The sequence below is a fragment of the Bombina bombina genome, chromosome 7 (genome assembly GCF_027579735.1).
Source record: "Bombina bombina isolate aBomBom1 chromosome 7, aBomBom1.pri, whole genome shotgun sequence".
Lineage (NCBI taxonomy): Eukaryota > Metazoa > Chordata > Amphibia > Anura > Bombinatoridae > Bombina > Bombina bombina.
Window position 1 is genome coordinate 349,724,238 of NC_069505.1, and position 19,300 is coordinate 349,743,537.

The 19,300-nt window shown below is 42.7% G+C and overlaps 1 protein-coding gene across 1 annotated transcript in view; it reads left to right on the top strand.

Moving 5' to 3' along the window:
- STAB1 (stabilin 1) overlaps positions 1 to 19,300 on the top strand; it is a 1,127,460-nt gene that overhangs the window by 715,531 nt on the left and 392,629 nt on the right. The window contains exon 38 of the mRNA XM_053721023.1: positions 10,938 to 11,133. Coding sequence (XP_053576998.1) covers positions 10,938 to 11,133 — 196 coding nt within the window. The remainder of the gene's footprint in view (positions 1 to 10,937; positions 11,134 to 19,300) is intronic.

Consider the following 19,300-nt stretch of genomic DNA (forward strand, 5'->3'; position numbering starts at 1 on the left):
CGTGGACCGGACACACCGTTGGAGATATAAGTAATTTATCAGGTAAGCATAAATTCTGTTTTCCGAAGATATGTTTGGCGAGTTGGGCCTACTGAATTGCAAACCAGTTCGTATAGCACTTAAAAGTGACGCAGTCCCATACAGTATTTCTACTCCTCGTAGAATTCCGTTCCTGCTCATGCCTCAAGTGGAGAAGGAGCTTATGCGTATGAAGTCTATGGGGGTTATTGAAGAGGTTGTTGAAGCGACTGATTGGTGTGCCCCCATTGTTCCAGTTGCAAAGAAAAACGGAAAGGTGCGCATCTGTGTGGACCTGAAAAGGTTGAATGAGGCAGTGAAGAGAGAGAGATTTGTGCTGCCGACATTAGAAGATATAGCTCCAAAGTTGGCTGGGGCGAAGTTCTTTTCCACATTAGACGCTTCTAGCGGCTTGTGGCAGATCCCCCTGGATCCAAAGTGCCGCAAACTGACTACCTTTATCACACCGGTAGGTCGGTTCTGCTTCTGCAGACTCCCCTTTGGGATATCCTCCGCTCCTGAAATCTTCCAAAGGGAAATGAGTTCTCTCCTGAGTGACCACGTGGGCACAGCGGTCGTCATGGACGACATTCTAGTGTATGGGTCTACAGTGGAGGAGCATGATCAGCGTTTGAGTTGTGTGCTTCAGGCTATCAAAGAGTCTGGGCTGAAGCTGAATAAAGAAAAATGTCATTTTAGGAAAACTGAATTATGCTACTTTGGGCATATCATCAACGGGGATGGCATCAAGCCAGACCCCGAGAAAATTCGTGCTATTGAACAGATGAAAAGCCCTTCTGAAGTACATGAGCTGAGACAGATATTGGGCCTTGTAAATTACGTGGGCAAGTTTCTTCCAGATTTATCAACAGTTTTACACCCTATCACAGAGTTGCTTAAGAAAGACGTTGCCTGGGTCTGGGAACCTTCACAAGAAAAGGCTTTTCTGCATGCCAAGTCCCTGCTGGGGTCTGCCCCAGTGCTGGGGTTCTACGACCCTTCAAAAAAGACTGTGGTTAGTGCCGATGCAAGCAGTTATGGGTTGGGGGCTGCACTTCTGCAGTTAAATGAGAATAAACTACAGCCCATCGCCTACTGTTCCTGCACACTGACGGCTGCGGAGTCAAAATACGCTCAAATAGAGAAAGAGTGCCTGGCTGCAGTTTGGGCCTGTGAGCGCTTTCAGTGTTATCTAGTGGGTTTGGAGAAATTTAGTCTGGAAACTGACCGCAAACCGCTAGTCCCTCTAATCAACTCCTATGACATTGACAAAACACCCTTGAGATGCCAGAGACTTTTAATGAGACTGCTCAGGTTCAATGTTCAGGCAGTGCATTTGCCGGGGAAACAACTGGTTGTGGCAGATACACTATCCAGGCTCCCGCTGGCTGCTGCTGAAGAATCCTCCACAGAATCAGATGTGAAAGTGTATGTTGATTCAGTTCTGGCCTCTAAGTCCATTTCTTCAAGGAAACTGGAAGAGATAAAGAAAGAGACATATTTGGACACAGATCTGCAAGAAGTTATAAGGTACATAAAAGAAGGCTGGCCCGAGAGCCGGGCAGCCTGGATGTCTTTAAATGCTTACCAGCCAGAGAGGTCGCAGCTCACGGAGCTGGAGGGGTTGGTGCTGTTCCAAGACCGCATCGTAATTCCTGTCAGCATGAGGAAGGAGATGTTAAACAGGATTCACGATGGCCACTTAGGCATTAAAAAGTGCAGAGAAAGGGCAGCTACAGCTGTGTGGTGGCCTGGGATCAGCTCCGACATTGCAAATCACGTGTCTAAATGTGCCTTTTGCCGGGAACGCCGGCCTACTCAGAGAAGGGAGCCCTTGATGTCTACTCCGCTGCCTGCGGGGCCGTGGCAGAAAATAGCTGCTGATTTGTGTGAACTGCACGGGAAAAAGTTCCTTGTTGTGATCGACTACTATTCCAGGTATTTGGAAATTGCACCCCTGAATGATATCACAAGTCAGGCCGTTATCATTCGCCTGAAGAGCTTGTTCGCCCGCTGGGGCATTCCAATGGAGCTGGTGAGTGATAATGGTATGCAGTTCGCTTCTACAGAGTTCAGTGCTTTCAGCAGGGAATATGATTTTGTACATTCCACGTCAAGTCCACATTATCCGCAGGCCAACGGAATGGCGGAAAGGGCAGTTCAAACAACAAAATTCATTCTAAAGCAATCTGAGCCGTACCTGGCCCTCTTGTCATACAGGGCGACGCCCATTCAAGCTACCGGGTTTAGCCCAGCACAGCTGATGCTAGGACGCCAGATTCGCACCACTTTACCCTCAGTGGGTGTCTTCAGGCCGCCTGGCCCTGTTCCTCGGGACGAAGTCCTTAGGAGGGATGAAGAGGCCAAAAAGGGTTATCGTTTCTTCTACGACAGGAGACATTCTGTCGGGCCTTTACAGGAACTGAAAGCGGGCCAAAGTGTCAGAATTAAACTGGACGATGAGAAGAAATGGAAGACGCCTGCTATGGTAGTTGGCCGCTCTCCAGAACCAAGGTCTTATACAGTCCTTACGGAGGGAGGGACGGTTACACGCCGTAACCGAAGACATCTTCAGCCTGTACCTGAGAGTCTGGAACCGGATACCTCTGTACCACCGCCGGTGGGATCCCCTGTTCTAAGAGAGGTGCCTTCACAGCGGGGATATATCTTTGCCTCCAGCAGACTCTAATTCACCATCTTCTGTATCAGAGGACAGTTCTTGCAAAGTTACATCAAGCGGAAGAGTGGTGAAACTTCCGGCCCGATATAGGGACTGACTTTAGCTAGAACAGTGACTGGAAGTATGGGCAGAATAATCCCATGGTCACTGTGGACTAGGGTAGTCTACCCCGATGTCCAAGTCAGGATGTAATTTATTTGTTCATGTTTTCTAACCTATTTGTTTTTTATAATGTTCAAAAACAAAAATGTTGTTGTATACTCTGTTGGTGTACCTTGTTATCTGTTATATGCAAATGTATGCTTCGCCTTTGAAAAAGGGGAAGATGTGATGAGAGCAGGATGTGATGTCACTAGTTTGGGGGCGGGGCTTAGGTCCGGTGTCTGTGTCGCAGTTAGTTTAGTACAATCAACCTGACTAGATGTGTATTGCTATGCTCTGCAATAAAATAGAGTTGTACCATCATTGCTGTGTCCTGCATATGTCCTGCATCTCATGACCACAGCTACTTCTTAACTTCCGTTTCAGGCGAGCATGAAAGATTCTTGAATTAGCCATTGTTATATCAAAAAAAGTTCCTTCTGAATGCTTTTCAATTAGGTTTTTTAAAAGATTTTTCTAGATATCTATGAAATTAAATTAAATGCATCTGCATTCATTTTTTCACAAGTTGTGCGCTATTTAGTGCTTTCTCTTGTAAAGTGTATCCAGTCCATGGATCATCCATTACTTGTGGGATATTCTCCTTCCCAATAGGAAGCTGCAAGAGGATCACCCACAGCAGAGCTGTCTATATAGCTCCTCCCCTAACTGCCAACCCCCAGTCATTCTCTTGCAGCTCTCGACAAGCCTGAGGAAACGGTTGACACCGAGAAACGCGTTGCATGCCACTTACTTACTGTGCATGAGGAATATATGTATTTTATTGTTTTTAATTTTTATTAAAATCCTTTTTTTAATCATATATTCTCATTGCAATTGTCCATTTCTGAGCTACCTGCCAATCCTGAATGCTGCCTAGTATCCTGCTTCATACCCTACACAGCCAGCTGGGTTGCTGAGAAAGCCAGCCTGCCTCTATTGGCACAACTGAGTGCCGCCACAGAATGTGAGTACCCTGCACAGATTGTTTATTTACCTGTGTACTCCTACAGATTCACACAGTGGTGTGCCTTTGTTTGCACCTAGCTCCTGGTCCCATATCGCTGGATCCAGTATACACAGTCCGTTAAGACATAGAGTCCTCTACCTTGGGTATCCTTGTTTGCCGGTTCAGCCAGCTGGTTTGCTGTGAATACCAGCCTGCCCCTATAGGCACATTGGAGTGCCTTTCCACATTGTGAGTACCCTGCACATGATTTATATTTGTCGTTGGCTCCTTCAGATTCACACATACGGCGCCTCTTTCCTGTGTTTGATTCTAGCTCTCGACAAGGGAAGTAGCTAGAGAGATGTGGTGACTTAGTGTAGTTTATATTCAATCAAAAGTTTGTTATTTTAAATGGTACCGGAGTTGTACTGTTTTTACCTCAGGCAGAAATTAGAAGAAGTGTTTTGCCTGAGGTTTTTGATGATCTTAGCAGGTTGTAACTAAGATCCACTGCTGTTCTCACACATAACTGAAGAGTATGGAAAAACTTCAGCTGGGGGAACGGCCTGCAGAATCAACTGCCTTGAGGTATGTTCAGTATATTTTTTTCTAGAGAGATAATAAGAAGTCTAGAAAATGCTGACAGTGCCTGATATATTTGAGGTACGCCTGATTGCAGTGATTTAATAACGACTGGCATCATGCTTGCAGTAAAGGATAATTTTCATGTTAATTGCTCTTATGACTTAGTATGTTAAACGTTTACATGTGTTATAAGGAACGTTTTTTATTAAGGGTGATAAATCTTGCTTTGGGGCCTAGTTTTCCACATGGCTGTTATTTGACTCCTAGGAGTAGTTTTTTAGGCCCTCTGACTTTCAGTGCATGGTGGGAGGGGCCTATTTTCGCGCTCTAATTGCGCAGTAACTTTTACACTCTGAGACATCCAGCTTCCCTGAAGGAGTCCCCTGACATATTGGACCTCTGTAAAGGGTTTTTGTGCCTACAAAAGTCATTTTATGGGAAGGTAGGAGCCACAGTAGAGCTGTGGCAGTTTGCCTTTGACTGTTATAACGGTTTTTACCGTTTTTTTGCTTCGTTTTTGAGCCTGAGGGGTTATCATCTATTTGCAAGTGGGTGCAATGCTATTTTAGTATAGTACATACACTGTTAAAATTTCATAGAGTTAACTGCTTTTTTCACTGTTTTGCAGTTTTTGTGTTTGTTTTTTTCCCTTAAAGGCACAGTACCGTTTTTTATATTCTGCTTTTTCACATTAATTAAAGTGTTTTCAAAGCTTGCTGGTCTCATTACTAGTCTGTTAAACATGTCTGACATAGAGGAAACTCCTTGTTCATTATGTTTAGAAGCCATTGTGGAACCCCCTCTTAGAATGTGTACCAAATGCACTGATCTTATTATAAGTTATAAAGATCATATTCTGGCTTTAAAAGATTTATCACCAGAGGAAACTGACAAGGGGGAAGTTATGCCGACTAACTCTCCCCACGTGTCAGAACCTATAACTCCCGCTCAAGGGACGCCCGCTCAAGAGGCGCCAAGTACATCTAGCGCGCCCATAGCGTTTACCTTACAAGACATGGCGGCAGTTATGGATCATACCCTTACAGCGGTATTGTCCAAACTACCAGGGTTACAAGGAAAGCGAGACAGCTCTGGGGCTAGGAAAAATACAGAGCACTCTGACGCTTTAGTAGCTATGTCTGATATCCCCTCACAATATGCAGAAGCTGAGGAAGGAGAGCTTCTATCTGTGGGTGATTTTTCTGACTCAGGGAAGATGCTTCAACCTGATTCTGATATGTCTACATTTAAATTTAAGCTTGAACACCTCCGCGTGTTGCTCAGGGAGGTTTTAGCTACTCTGGATGACTGTGACACCATTATAGTCCCAGAGAAATTGTGTAGATTGGATAAATACTATGCAGTGCCTGTTTACACTGATGTTTTTCCAATACCTAAGAGGTTTTCAGAAATTATTACTAAGGAATGGGATAGACCAGGTGTACCGTTCTCTCCCCCTCCTGTTTTTAAGAAGATGTTTCCCATAGATGCCGCTACACGGGACTTATGGCAAACGGTCCCTAAGGTGGAGGGAGCAGTCTCTACCCTAGCTAAGCGTACAACTATCCCCGTCGAGGACAGTTGTGCTTTCCTAGATCCAATGGATAAAAAGTTAGAGGGTTACCTTAAGAAAATGTTTATTCAACAGGGTTTTATTCTCCAGCCTCTTGCATTCATTGCCCCTGTCACTGCTGCTGCGGCCTTCTGGTTTGAGTCTCTGGAAGAGGCTCTACAGGTAGAAACCCCATTGGATGATATACTTGACAAGCTTAAAGCTCTTAAGCTAGCCAATTCATTTGTTTCTGACGCCGTTGTTCATTTAACCAAACTAACGGCTAAGAACTCAGGTTTTGCTATTCAAGCGCGTAGGGCGTTATGGCTTAAATCCTGGTCAGCTTATGTTACTTCAAAGTCTAAGCTTCTCAACATTCCCTTCAAGGGGCAGACCCTATTCGGGCCTGGACTGAAGGAGATCATTTCTGATATTATTGGAGGAAAAGGTCATGCCCTTCCTCAGGATAGGTCCAACAAATTAAGGACCAAACAGACTAATTTTCGTGCCTTTCGAAACTTCAAGACTGGCGCAGCATCAACTTCCTCTAATACAAAACAAGAGGGAAATTTTGCCCAGTCCAAGCCGGTCTGGAGACCTAACCAGGCTTGGAACAAAGGAAAGCAGGCCAAGAAGTCTGCTGCTGCCTCTAAGACAGCATGAAAGATCAGCCCCCGATCCGGTAACGGATCTAGTAGGGGGCAGACTTTCTCTCTTCGCCCAGGCATGGGCAAGAGATGTCCAGGATCCCTGGGCGTTGGAAATTGTGTCCCAGGGATATCTTCTGGACTTCAAAGCTTCTTCCCCAAAAGGAAGATTTCACCTCTCACAATTATCTGCAAACCAGATAAAGAGAGAGGCATTCTTACATTGTGTTCAAGACCTCCTAGTTATGGGAGTGATCCACCCAGTTCCAAAGGAGGAACAGGGGCAAGGCTTCTATTCAAATCTGTTTGTGGTTCCCAAGAAAGAGGGAACCTTCAGACCAATCTTAGATCTCAAGATCCTAAACAAATTTCTCAGGGTCCCATCAAGATGGAGACTATTCGAACCATCCTACCTATGATCCAGGAGGGTCAATATATGACTACCGTGGACTTAAAGGATGCTTATCTTCACGTTCCGATACACAGAGATCATCATCGGTTTCTCAGGTTCGCCTTCCTAGACAGGCATTACCAGTTTGTGGCTCTTCCCTTTGGGTTAGCTACGGCACCAAGAATCTTTACGAAGGTTCTAGGGTAACTTCTGGCGGTCCTAAGGCCGCGGGGTATAGCAGTAGCACCTTACCAAGATGACATTCTGATACAGGCGTCGAATTATCAAATTGCCAAGTCCCATACGGACATTGTTCTGGCATTCCTGAGGTCTCATGGGTGGAAAGTGAATGAAGAAAAGAGTTCTCTATCCCCTCTCACAAGAGTTTCCTTCCTGGGAACTCTGATAGATTCTGTAGAAATGAAGATTTACCTGACAGAGGCCAGGTTGTCAAAACTTCTAAATTCCTGCCGTGTTTTTTATTCTACTTCTCGCCCTTCAGTGGCTCAGTGTATGGAAGTAATCGGCTTAATGGTAGCGGCAATGGACGTAGTGCCGTTTGCCCGCCTACATCTCAGACCGCTGCAACTCTGCATGCTCAGTCAGTGGAATGGGGATTACACAGATTTGTCTCCTCTACTAAATCTGGATCAAGAGACCAGGGATTCTCTTCTCTGGTGGCTATCTCGGGTCCATCTGTCCAAAGGTATGACCTTCCGCAGGCCAGATTGGACAATAGTAACAACAGATGCCAGCCTTCTGGGCTGGTGGGCAGTCTGGAACTCCCTGAAGGCTCAGGGCTCGTGGACTCAGGAGGAGGCACTCCTTCCAATAAACATTCTGGAACTAAGAGCGATTTTCAATGCTCTTCAGGGTTGGCCTCAGCTTGCTGCGGTCAGGTTCATCAGATTTCAGTCGGACAACATCACGACTGTAGCTTACATCAACCATCAAGGGGGAACAAAGAGTTCCCTAGCAATGTTGGAGGTTTCAAAGATAATTCTATGAGCAGAGGTTCACTCTTGCCATCTACCAGCTATCCATATCCCAGGAGTAGAGAACTGGGAGGCGGATTTTCAAAGTTGACAGACTTTTCATCCGGGGGAGTGGGAACTCCATCCGGAGGTATTTGCACAGTTGATTCAACTTTGGGGCAAACCAGAACTGGATCTCATGGCGTCTCGTCAGAACGCCAAGCTTCCTTGTTACGGATCCAGGTCCAGGGATCCCAAGGCAGCACTGATAGATGCTCTAGCAGCGCCTTGGTCCTTCAACCTGGCTTATGTGTTTCCACCGTTTCCTCTGCTCCCTCGTCTGATTACCAAGATCAAGCAGGAGAGAGCTTCGGTGATTTTGATAGCACCTGCGTGGCCACGCAGGACTTGGTATGCAGATCTGGTGGACATGTCATCCTTTCCACCATGGACTCTGCTGCTGAGACAGGACCTTCTACTTCAGGGTCCTTTCAACCATCCAAATCTAATTTCTCTGTGTCTGACTGCTTGGAGATTGAACGCTTGATTTTATCAAAGCGTGGTTTCTCCGAGTCGGTCATTGATACCTTAATACAGGCGCGAAAGCCTGTCACCAGGAAAATCTATCATAAGATATGGTGTAAATATCTTCATTGGTGTGAATCCAAGGGTTACTCATGGAGTAAAGTCAGGATTCCTAGGATATTATCCTTTCTCCAAGAAGGATTGGAGAAGGGTTTGTCAGCTAGTTCCTTAAAGGGACAGATTTCTGCTCTGTCTATTCTTTTGCACAAATGTCTGGCTGAGGTTCCAGATGTTCAGGCGTTTTGTCAGGCTCTGGTTAGAATCAAGCCTGTATTTAAACCTGTTGCTGCGCCATGGAGTTTAAATTTAGTTCTTAAAGTTCTTCAAGGGGTTCCGTTTGAACCTTTGCATTCCATAGATGTTAAACTCTTATCTTGGAAAGTTCTGTTTTTAGTAGCTATCTCCTCGGCTCGAAGAGTTTCGGAGTTATCTGCTTTACAATGTGATTCCATGCAGATAAGGTAGTGTTAAGCACCAAACCTGGTTTTCTACCTAAGGTGGTATCTAATAAGAATATCAATCAGGAGATTGTTGTTCCATCACTGTGTCCTAATCCTTCTTCAAAGAAGGAACGTCTATTACACAATCTTGACGTGGTTCGGGCTTTAAAGTTTTATTTACAAGCTACTAAAGATTTTTGTCAAACATCTGCATTGTTTGTTGTCTACTCTGGACAGAGGAGAGGCCAAAAGGCTTCGGCAACTTCTCTTTCTTTTTGGCTAAGGAGTATAATCCGCTTAGCTTATGAGACTGCTGACCAGCAGCCTTCTGAAAGAATCACAGCTCATTCTACTAGAGCGATAGCTTCCACATGGGCTTTTAAGAATGAGGCTTCTGTTGAACAGATTTGTAAGGCGGCGACTTGGTCTTCACTTCATACTTTTTCTAAATTCTATAAATTTGATACTTTTGCTTCTTCTGAGGCTATTTTTGGGAGAAAGGTCTTACAGGCAGTGGTGCCTTCCGTTTAAGCGCCTGCCTTGTCCCTCCCTTCATCCGTGTCCTATAGCTTTGGTATTGGTATCCCACAAGTAATGGATGATCCGTGGACTGGATACACTTTACAAGAGAAAACAAAATTTATGCTTACCTGATAAATGTATTTCTCTTGTGGTGTATCCAGTCCACGGCCCGCCCTGTCATTTTAAGGCAGGTGTTTTTTATTTTTAAACTACAGTCACCACTGCACCATATAGTTTCTCCTTTCTCTTGCTTGTCTTCGGTCGAATGACTGGGGGTTGGCAGTTAGGGGAGGAGCTATATAGACAGCTCTGCTGTGGGTGATCCTCTTGCAGCTTCCTGTTGGGAAGGAGAATATCCCACAAGTAATGGATGATCCGTGGACTGGATACACCACAAGAGAAATACATTTATCAGGTAAGCATAAATTTTGTTTTTAAACTGCACATGTTAGCACATGTATTATAAGTTGAAAGTAAATTGTTTGCATGAGTGAAAGCCAACGTACGCTAACTTCAGGACCTTGGATATATATATATATACATATATATATATATATATATATATATATATAGATATATATATAGATATATATATATATATATGTATTGGTATATACAGGTACATACAGGTATTGGTATCCAGGAATATATATTTAAAAATATATATAACATTTTTCTCTTTGTGAAGAACATTGGAATGTAAAATATTTACATTTGTGCATACATGTGTATATATAAATATATAAATATATATACTGTATATATAGGTGTGGGTGTGGGTGTTTATTTGTGTGTGTATTTATATATATATATATATATATATATATAAACATGCACACATAAATACACATGTATACACATATATACAAAATGATATCTAGGGGTAGATTTATTAAGCATTGAATGCTGCAATCTACCCCTGAAGTTTCCGGCTTTATAAGTAACATTTAGATCATATCTATATCTATCTATCTATCTATCTATCTATCTATCTATCTATCTGTCTGTTTATATCTATATCTTATCTCTTTCTGTCCATCTATCTTGATATCTAGGGGTAGATTTATTAAGCATTGAATGCTGCAATCTACCCCCGAAGTTTCCGGCTCGCCGGAAACAGAAGTTAAGAAGCGGACTGCAATCGTCTCGATCAGCTACAATCGAATGATTGACACCCTCTGCTAGCGGCCGATTGGCCGTGTATGTGCAGGGTACAGCATTGCGCAAGCTTTTCACCAGAAATGCTTGTGTAATGTTAAATGCCAACAGCGTATGCTGTCGGCATTTAGCGTTGTTGGGCCGCCATTTGTTAAATCAGACCCTTAGACTGGAATTTTTATGTTAGTAGACCTGTCATATATTGTTTGTATGTGTAGCTAAATATGTAACAAAAATGTTATATTACTCTGGATTTTTTCATGCCAAACCACTGAGATTTAAATTCCTTTTGCAGGTATCACAATGTTGTAAAGGATACTTTGGACATCAGTGTCTTATGTGTCCAGGGGGACAAGGCAACTGGTGTTCAAATAATGGTAATTGCACTGATGGAATCACTGGTAATGGAGAATGCATTTGTAAAATGGGCTTTCATGGTACTGCTTGTGAAATGTGTGAGCCTGGAAAATATGGGAATGACTGCCAATCAGGTAATCTTCATTATTCATACATAAATCTGATAACTTATGCAATTTTAAGAACTATTAAATAAACTGTTTCAAATGATGATTTTACAGCTTAGGGAAAAGTCATGTGATTTGTGGATTGCATCTCAGGTGAATTTTAGTGCAAAAGTAAAAGCAGCCATTAGTTGTTTAAAGGGACATAATACTCATATGCTAAATCACTTGAAAGTGATGCAGTATAATTGTAAAAAGCTGACAGGAAAATATCACCTGAACATCTCTATGTAAAAAAGGAAGATATTTTACCTCACAATCTCCTCAGCTCAGCAGAGTAAAAAAATGAATCCCTTTGGCTGTCCCGGGACAGATATACTGATTTGATGCTTAGAAATCCTTTACAATGGGATGTGGCTACTGAGGAACTTTTGAGGTAAAATATCTTTCTTTTTTACATAGAGATGTTCAGGTGATATTTTCTAGTCAGCTTTTTACAGCTATACTGCATCACTTTCAAGTGTTTAAACATTTGGGTATTATGGCCCTTTAAAGGAGCAGATTGCTAATTGGGGGTGATATATCTTCTTCGGTGACGTTATAAGCTTTCAAAACCCTAGAAAAGTCTTAAAGGAACATGAAACCCATTTTTTTTTTCTTTCATGATTCAGATACATTTTTAAACAACTTTCCATTTTACTTCTGTTATCAATTTTGTTTCATTCTCTTGGTATCTTTTATTGAAGAAGCAGCAATGCACTACTGGGAGCTAGCTGAACACATTTGTAAGCCAATGGAAAAGGGCATACAAGTTCAGCCACAAATTAGCTCCTGAATGTATCTAGATATACTTTTCAACAAAGGATACCAAGAGAATGAATCAAATAAGATAATAGAAGTAAATTGGAAATGTGTTTAAAATTGTATTCTCTATCTGAACACCGTGAAAGAAACATTTTGGGTTTCATGACCCTTTAAAGTGATTACTAGGGGGGCGATTTATCATAGTCCGAATTGGGCCCAATACCCCTGTTTCCGCACAAGCCTTCAGGCTCGCCAGAAACAGGAGTTAAGAAGCAGCAGTCTTAAGACTGCTGCTCCTTAACTCACTGCTGCCTCTGAGGCTGCGGACATCAATCCGCCCAATCGAGTACGATCGGGTTGATTGATACCCCCTGCTAGCGGCTGTTTGGCTGCAAATCTGCAGGGGGTGGCATTGCACAAGCAGTTCTGGTGAACTGCTTGTGCAATGTTAAATGCCGACAGCGTATGCTGGCGGCATTCAGCGATGTCTGGGGGACATGATCCACTACAGCGGATCATGTCCACCAGACATTGATAAATCGGCCCCTGAGTCTGCGTTCATATTGACTAGCTCTATGCCACAGACTGCAACTCACATTATTTTGCCAACAACTTATAATTTATACCTAATGTATAATAATAATGTATACCTAATTTATACCTAATGTATAATAATAATGTATACCTAATTTATACCAAATGTATAATAATAATGTATACCTAATTTATACCTAATGTATAATAATAATGTATACCTAATTTATACCTAATGTATAATAATAATGTATACCTAATTTATACCTAATGTATAATAATAATGTATACCTAATTTATACCTAATGTATAATAATAATAATGTATACCGAATGTATTGATTGATTCATTTTTTGTATCACACTCTCTAAAAGCACAACAGATCACCTGATATGGGAAATTTTAAAACTGTCCTGGCATGGTAGCATTGGCGCTTTTAAAACATGTACGCCTATAAAATTATGGTCAAGGTCATTTTAGAAGTAATGGTTGCAGGTTTCATTGAACACGCAGTAACAATGAGCACTTTACATCATTTTTAAACAAATTTCTAGATATGAAATAGTTTTTTTTTTTTTTTTTAAAATACTGTTTTTATTGGGAAATAGAGAAAGTTATCAAGTACCATTTGGAGCAAAGTGTCCAAGTCAATACAATAACATAAAGATTGACAGTTGTACATCACAGTGCATACAGTAATAGAGTTGTGAATCAGATTTCTCAGTCCCCTTTACCTTTAACTTTTTTTCTCTTTCTATGATCTAGCACATAATGCAAACATACGTTAACTAAACAAAACTCAACCGGTAACATTGATCTATTCAGCTAAATATTAATTAATCTGTTCAGGCAGAGTGCGTAAATCTTAGGTACACTTTATGTGGGGAGAAAAAAGAAAAAAAAAAAGAAAAAAAAAAAGCAGGAACCGTCCATCACCTATACTAGATAGTGATTCTCTCTCTCTCTCCCCCCCCCCCCGCCGTCCCGCATCTGGTATAGGAACCCCCATTCCCCTCTCAAAGAGGCTGAGAGCATATATTCAGTGTGTGCAAAGGGAGTCAGTATTTGTTTCTGGGAGTCCAAGCTCAGAGTCACAATATATTCCCGCCATTTATTTATGAAGTGTTTGAGTCTTTTATTAGTGTCCATCTTGGTGTCTAGCTGCTCAATGAGCAGCTGTTTGTGTAGGGTGCGTTTAAACGTGTTAAAAGCGGGGGCAGCGCTCTCAGTCCACACCCTCAGGATAATCTTCCTAGCTATCAAAATGACGGTGGTGAGCAGAGGGACAACTTTAGGCCTCTGTTCCCTCCACTCCAGGAGACAGATTTGTTCTATATCAATTTGAACTCTAAGCTTAATGACATTGGTGATCCAAAAGGTAATCTTACGCCAGAATTGTCTAACTCGCGGGCAGGCGAGAAAGTAGTGAATGAAATCCGGGTCGCTAAGTCTACATTTACTACACTCGTTTACCACTCTAGGGTCCCACTTAGATAGCCTCCTTGGGATAATATAGTCCTTGTGTATCATTCTAATCTGGGATTCTCTAAGGGTCATGGATAGGGTCGCCTTTCTGACATTCTCTATACTCTGTTGAATCGCCTCCACGAGGTCCTCCCTGCCCAGGCTGTCTCTCCACTTATTTTCTAGTAAGGTCAGGTTTTTGGATTCAGTTGGACTTAACAAAGTTTTGTATATCCCTGAAATGGTGAAATTACCCATTCGGAATGAGGTTAGTGATGCACCAAATGCATGCTGCTCCCAAAATTGTGGGTCATCCCTGATCAGCTGGGTAATATAGTGACGCATTTGGAGGTAGGCATAAAAGTGAATTCTCGGCAGTCCATATTGGATCTGCAATTCAGCAAATGACTTTACACATTTCCTCGAGAGGTCAAGAGCATCTCCCACGAGGTTCAGTCCCCTGTCCTCCCATATGACAAATGGAGAGGTGTCCATCCCAGGAGGGAAGCTAGTATTGTTTCTCAACGGGATCATTCTTGAGGACACGCACCGACGATTCAGATGGCCAAGGGCCAGATGCCACGCCCTTAACACATCCTTGTATAATGTACTATCCCGAATCTCCATTGGGATGCTGTTAAATGGGGCATAGGGTAAGAATGACAGGTCAAACGCCTCTAGGGCGTGCCTCTCTAAGTCAGGCGAGTAGAAGTGTTCCATCTTTAGCTGCCAGTCCAGCATGAGACGACTGAGTGCCGCCCAGTTGTACAATTTAAGATTGGGCAGGCCCAGGCCACCCTGCGAGGGTTGAGCATATAGTTTCGTGAGTGCTATCCTAGGCCTGCCGCCTCGCCATAAGAAGTTCGATAGAGCCCGGGTGTATAACGTCATGTCCTTCTTAGTGATTAAGAAGGGTACCATAAGGAGGGGGTACAGAATTCGTGGCAGTATTACCATTCTTATAAGGTGTACCCGTCCTGTGAGGGAAACTGGTAGATTCTTCCAGCCCTCTAGAGTCCGTTCTATATCTCGGCACACTTGCGTAATATTAGATTGGTATAGAGTTTGGGTGTTGGTGGACAATTGGATACCCAGGTTTGTCATGGTGGGTTTAGCCTCCTGGAAAGGATACGTCACTGATTGGACCCGGTGTTTCCGTAGCCACAGGATCTCTGATTTGGTTTCATTTATTCTATAGCCCGAAAAGGACCCAAATGCCTCAATTGTTGCCAATATCTTTGGGACATGTTTTGCTGGGTGCTCTATAAATAGTAGCATGTCATCCGCGTAAAGTGCGAGGTGCAGTCTCGTCCCCCCTATCGCGATACCAGGATATATCTTGCGCAGCTTAACAGCCAAGGGCTCAAGGGCTAAATTAAAAAGGAGGGGCGAGAGGGGACATCCCTGGCGGGTGCCTCTCTGTAAAATGATGCGCGGGGAGAACAGACCATTGGCCATGACATGGATCCATGGTGCTGAGTATATGTTACCAACGTAATGTAGGAACGATCCCGAGAAACCAAAGCGTCGCAGCACGTCCAGAAGGTGACCCCACTCCACTCTGTCAAAGGCCTTCTCTGCGTCCAAGGACAGCAGGAAGGCCTCCGATTCCCCCCTAGCTCTTCGGGTCTCAGGTCCGGTCGCAAAGTGTGCCATCGCATGGAGCACCCTCCGCACGTTTGTCACCGAGGTTCTGTGGCACATGAATCCAGTCTGATCTGGATGAATAATGTCTGTCAGAATTATAGATATGAAATAGTTTTAATGAGATACTGAAAAAAAAACCAGAATAAAAGTAGCTCATGGGCACACCTAAACAAACATATATGATACATTTGTTATTGTTGCTGTATTATGTACAGGTATCTGATTCAGATAGAGCATACAATTTTAAATAACTTTCCAGATTACTTCTGTTATCAAGTTTGCTTCATTTTCTTGATAGCAACAATTCACTACTGGGACCTAGCTGAACACATTGGGTGAGCAACCGGTAGTGCCATGGATCAAGTCCTACAAAAAAGTGTGGGAACTCACCAAGAGTTCCACTCCCCCTCACAATTAATATTGTTTTATACACACACACATTGGCCCCTATTTAAGAAAGGTCTTGTGGACCTGATCCGACACTGCGGATCAGGTCCGCAAGACCTCGCTGAATGCGAAGAGCAATACGCTCTCTGTATTCAGCATTGCACCAGCAGCTCACAAGAGCTGCTGGTGCAACGCCGCCCCCTGCTGACTCACGGCCAATCAGTCGCCAGCAGGGGGGTGTCAATCAACCCGATCGTACTTTATCGGGTTGATTTCTGGCGATTCCTGTCCGCCTGCTCAGAGCAGGCGGACAGGGTTATGGAGCAGCGATCTTTGTGACTGCTGCTTCACAACTGCTGTTTCTGGCGAGTCTGAAGACTCGCCAGAAACACGGGCCATCAAGCTCCTTTCGGAGCTTGATAGATAGGCCCCATTATATTTATATATATATAATCTATACACTCTGGTTAATAAAAGCAAATTAAAACCAATGAAGTGCTGCATGGTTGCCTTTGGGCCTGAGGATAGACACCCATTGTTACATTTTCACATGGCAGAGGTGAAATTTTTATTTATAATTTAGGATTCAACTGATACTGAATAATGAGAAGCCAGACACACTTTTTAGAACACATGAAGGGGCATTGCTATATAGATTTTGTTGAATAATCCAATAAGCTAAGAGCCTTAGTTAAAGTTTAGGAGATGTTATTCGCTGGCTGTCAAGATGTGTAAGGCTTTGTAATGTAAACATCTGATATCATGATCTTGATAAGGTTTATGTGTGCACTCACTCTGCACTAAGAAACAATGATAATGTGATTTAAAGTAAAATTATGGTCACAAGGTGTCTGAGTGTCATTTCCTTTTACCATTAACATGTATACCAAGTAAATGTGAAGCAAGTAGCACAGGGAGAGGAAGTAGGAGACATGAGGGCACAGTAACATTGAAAGCAAAACAGGTCACCTTTTACTTTGGGATGAAACTGGTAAGGTTGAATCTGCAGCAAATACATTATCTTGCACAGGTCAGCATTCTGCAGAGAATCTGGCCTGCTGACCATAAATTGATAGACATACAGACACCAACATAGATAAACAGACTGCACATACTATTGGTGTATAAAATTAACTAATTGGGCTTATCCTACTACAAATACCCTTAATTGCAGGACTATTTTACTTTGTGTGTACATGTGTATTTCCCTTGCAAACCTCATCCCAGCTATGCCTGAAAGAACTACAAGGAAACCCAAACAGAGAGAACGCATACAGCTGGAAGGACATTACTTTTTTTTTAGTGAAACACTGAACTTTTTTTAAAACAACTTTAAAATAACTAAACTCGACACACATGAATGCCTGTTGTCAAGATCCAGGGTATCCATACCCTGGATAAATGGTGCATAACCAGCTTAGCTTCAAATCCTCACACCCTCCTTCCTCCACACTCCTTCCTTTCCAGGGTGGGCTGAGACCTCCATGTCTGACAGCAACTCCAGATTCCTCTTCTGTCACAGAGTCTCACACACTTAAGGTGCAATAGTCTTAATTCTGCTGAGGGGAGCTAAAGATCCCCAGAGCAAGCCAAAGCAGAGCAAGAAATGTATGCACCATGTGTTCCACACAGTGCGGGGGGATCACACAGCAGGACCTCTGACAGACTTGCATTTAGTGTATTGTAGGAAGTGTTACTTCTCATTACTAGAGGATCTCATTATCCCCCTAACCAGACTGTGATCCAGCTCTTCCCACCAGCAGCAGCAGTGTTTACTGAAGCGTTTATTTTCTCTGTCCAGGGGGAACTTAGTTCCATCTGCAAAATTAGTGCAGGAACTCTGTTCCCATTTGTTCCCGCTGGACTTGACCCCTGGGTAGTGCATTGCTACTTCAGAACATACCTAGGTAAAAAAATTTTTTAAAAACCCTTTTATTTTAGTACTGGCAGACTTTCTGCCAGTACTTAAGATGGCAGGGACAATTGTGGGGTGGGGGAGGGAAGGGAGCTGTTTGGGAGGGATCAGGGGGTGGGATGTGTCAGGTGGGAGGCTGATCTCTACACTAAAGCTAAAATTAACCCTGCAAGCTCCCTACAAACTCCCTAATTAACCCCTTCACTGCTAGCCATAATACACGTGTGAGGCGCAGCAGCATTTAGCGGCCTTCTAATTACCAGAAAGCAATGCCAAAGTCATATATGTCTGCTATTTCTGAACAAAGGGGATCCCAGAGAAGCATTTACAACCATTTGTGCCATAATTGCACAAGCTGTTTGTAAATGATTTCAGTGAGAAACCTAAAATTGTGAAAAATTTAACTTTTTTTTTTTAATTTGATCGCATTTGGCTGTAAAATGGTGGCATGAACTATACCAAAATGGGCCTAGATCAATACTTTGGGTTGTCTACTACACTACACTAAAGCTAAAATTAACCATACAAGCTCCCTACAAGCTCCCTAATTAACCCCTGCACTGCTGGGCATAATACACGTGTGGTGCGCAGCGGCATTTAGCGGCCTTCTAATTACCAAAAAGCAATGCCAAAGCCATATATGGCTGCTATTTCTGAACAAAGGGGATCCCAGAGAAGCATTTACAACCATTTGTGCCATAATTGCACAAGCTGTTTGTAAATGATTTCAGTGAGAAACCTAAAATTGTGAAAAATGTAACGTTTTTTTTAATTTGATCGCATTTGGCGGTGAAATGGTGGCATGAAATATACCAAAATGGGCCTAGATCAATACTTGGGTTTGTCTACTACACTACACTAAAGTTAAATTAACCCTACAAGCTCCCTAAAAGCTCCCTAATTAACCCCTTAACTGCTGGGCATAATACACGTGTGGTGCGCAGTGGCATTTAGCGGCCTTCTAATTACCAAAAAGCAACGCCAAAGCCATATATGTCTGCTATTTCTGAACAAAGGGGATCCCAGAGAAGAATTTACAACCATTTATGCCATAATTGCACAAGCTGTTTGTAAATAATTTCAGTGAGAAACCGAAAGTTTGTGAAAAAATTTGTGAAAAAGTGAACGATTTTTTGTATTTGATCGCATTTGGCGGTGAAATGGTGGTATGAAATATACCAAAATTGGCCTAGATCAATACTTTGGGATGTCTACTAAAAAATATATATATATACATGTCAAGGGATATTCAGGGATTCCTGAAAGATATTAGTGTTCTAATGTAACTAGCGCTAATTTTGAAAAAAAATGGTTTGGAAATAGCAAAGTGCTACTTGTATTTATGGCCCTATAACTTGCAAAAAAGCAAAGAACATGTAAACATTGGGTATTTCTAAACTCAGGACAAAATTTAGAAACTATTTAGCATGGGTGTTTTTTGGTGGT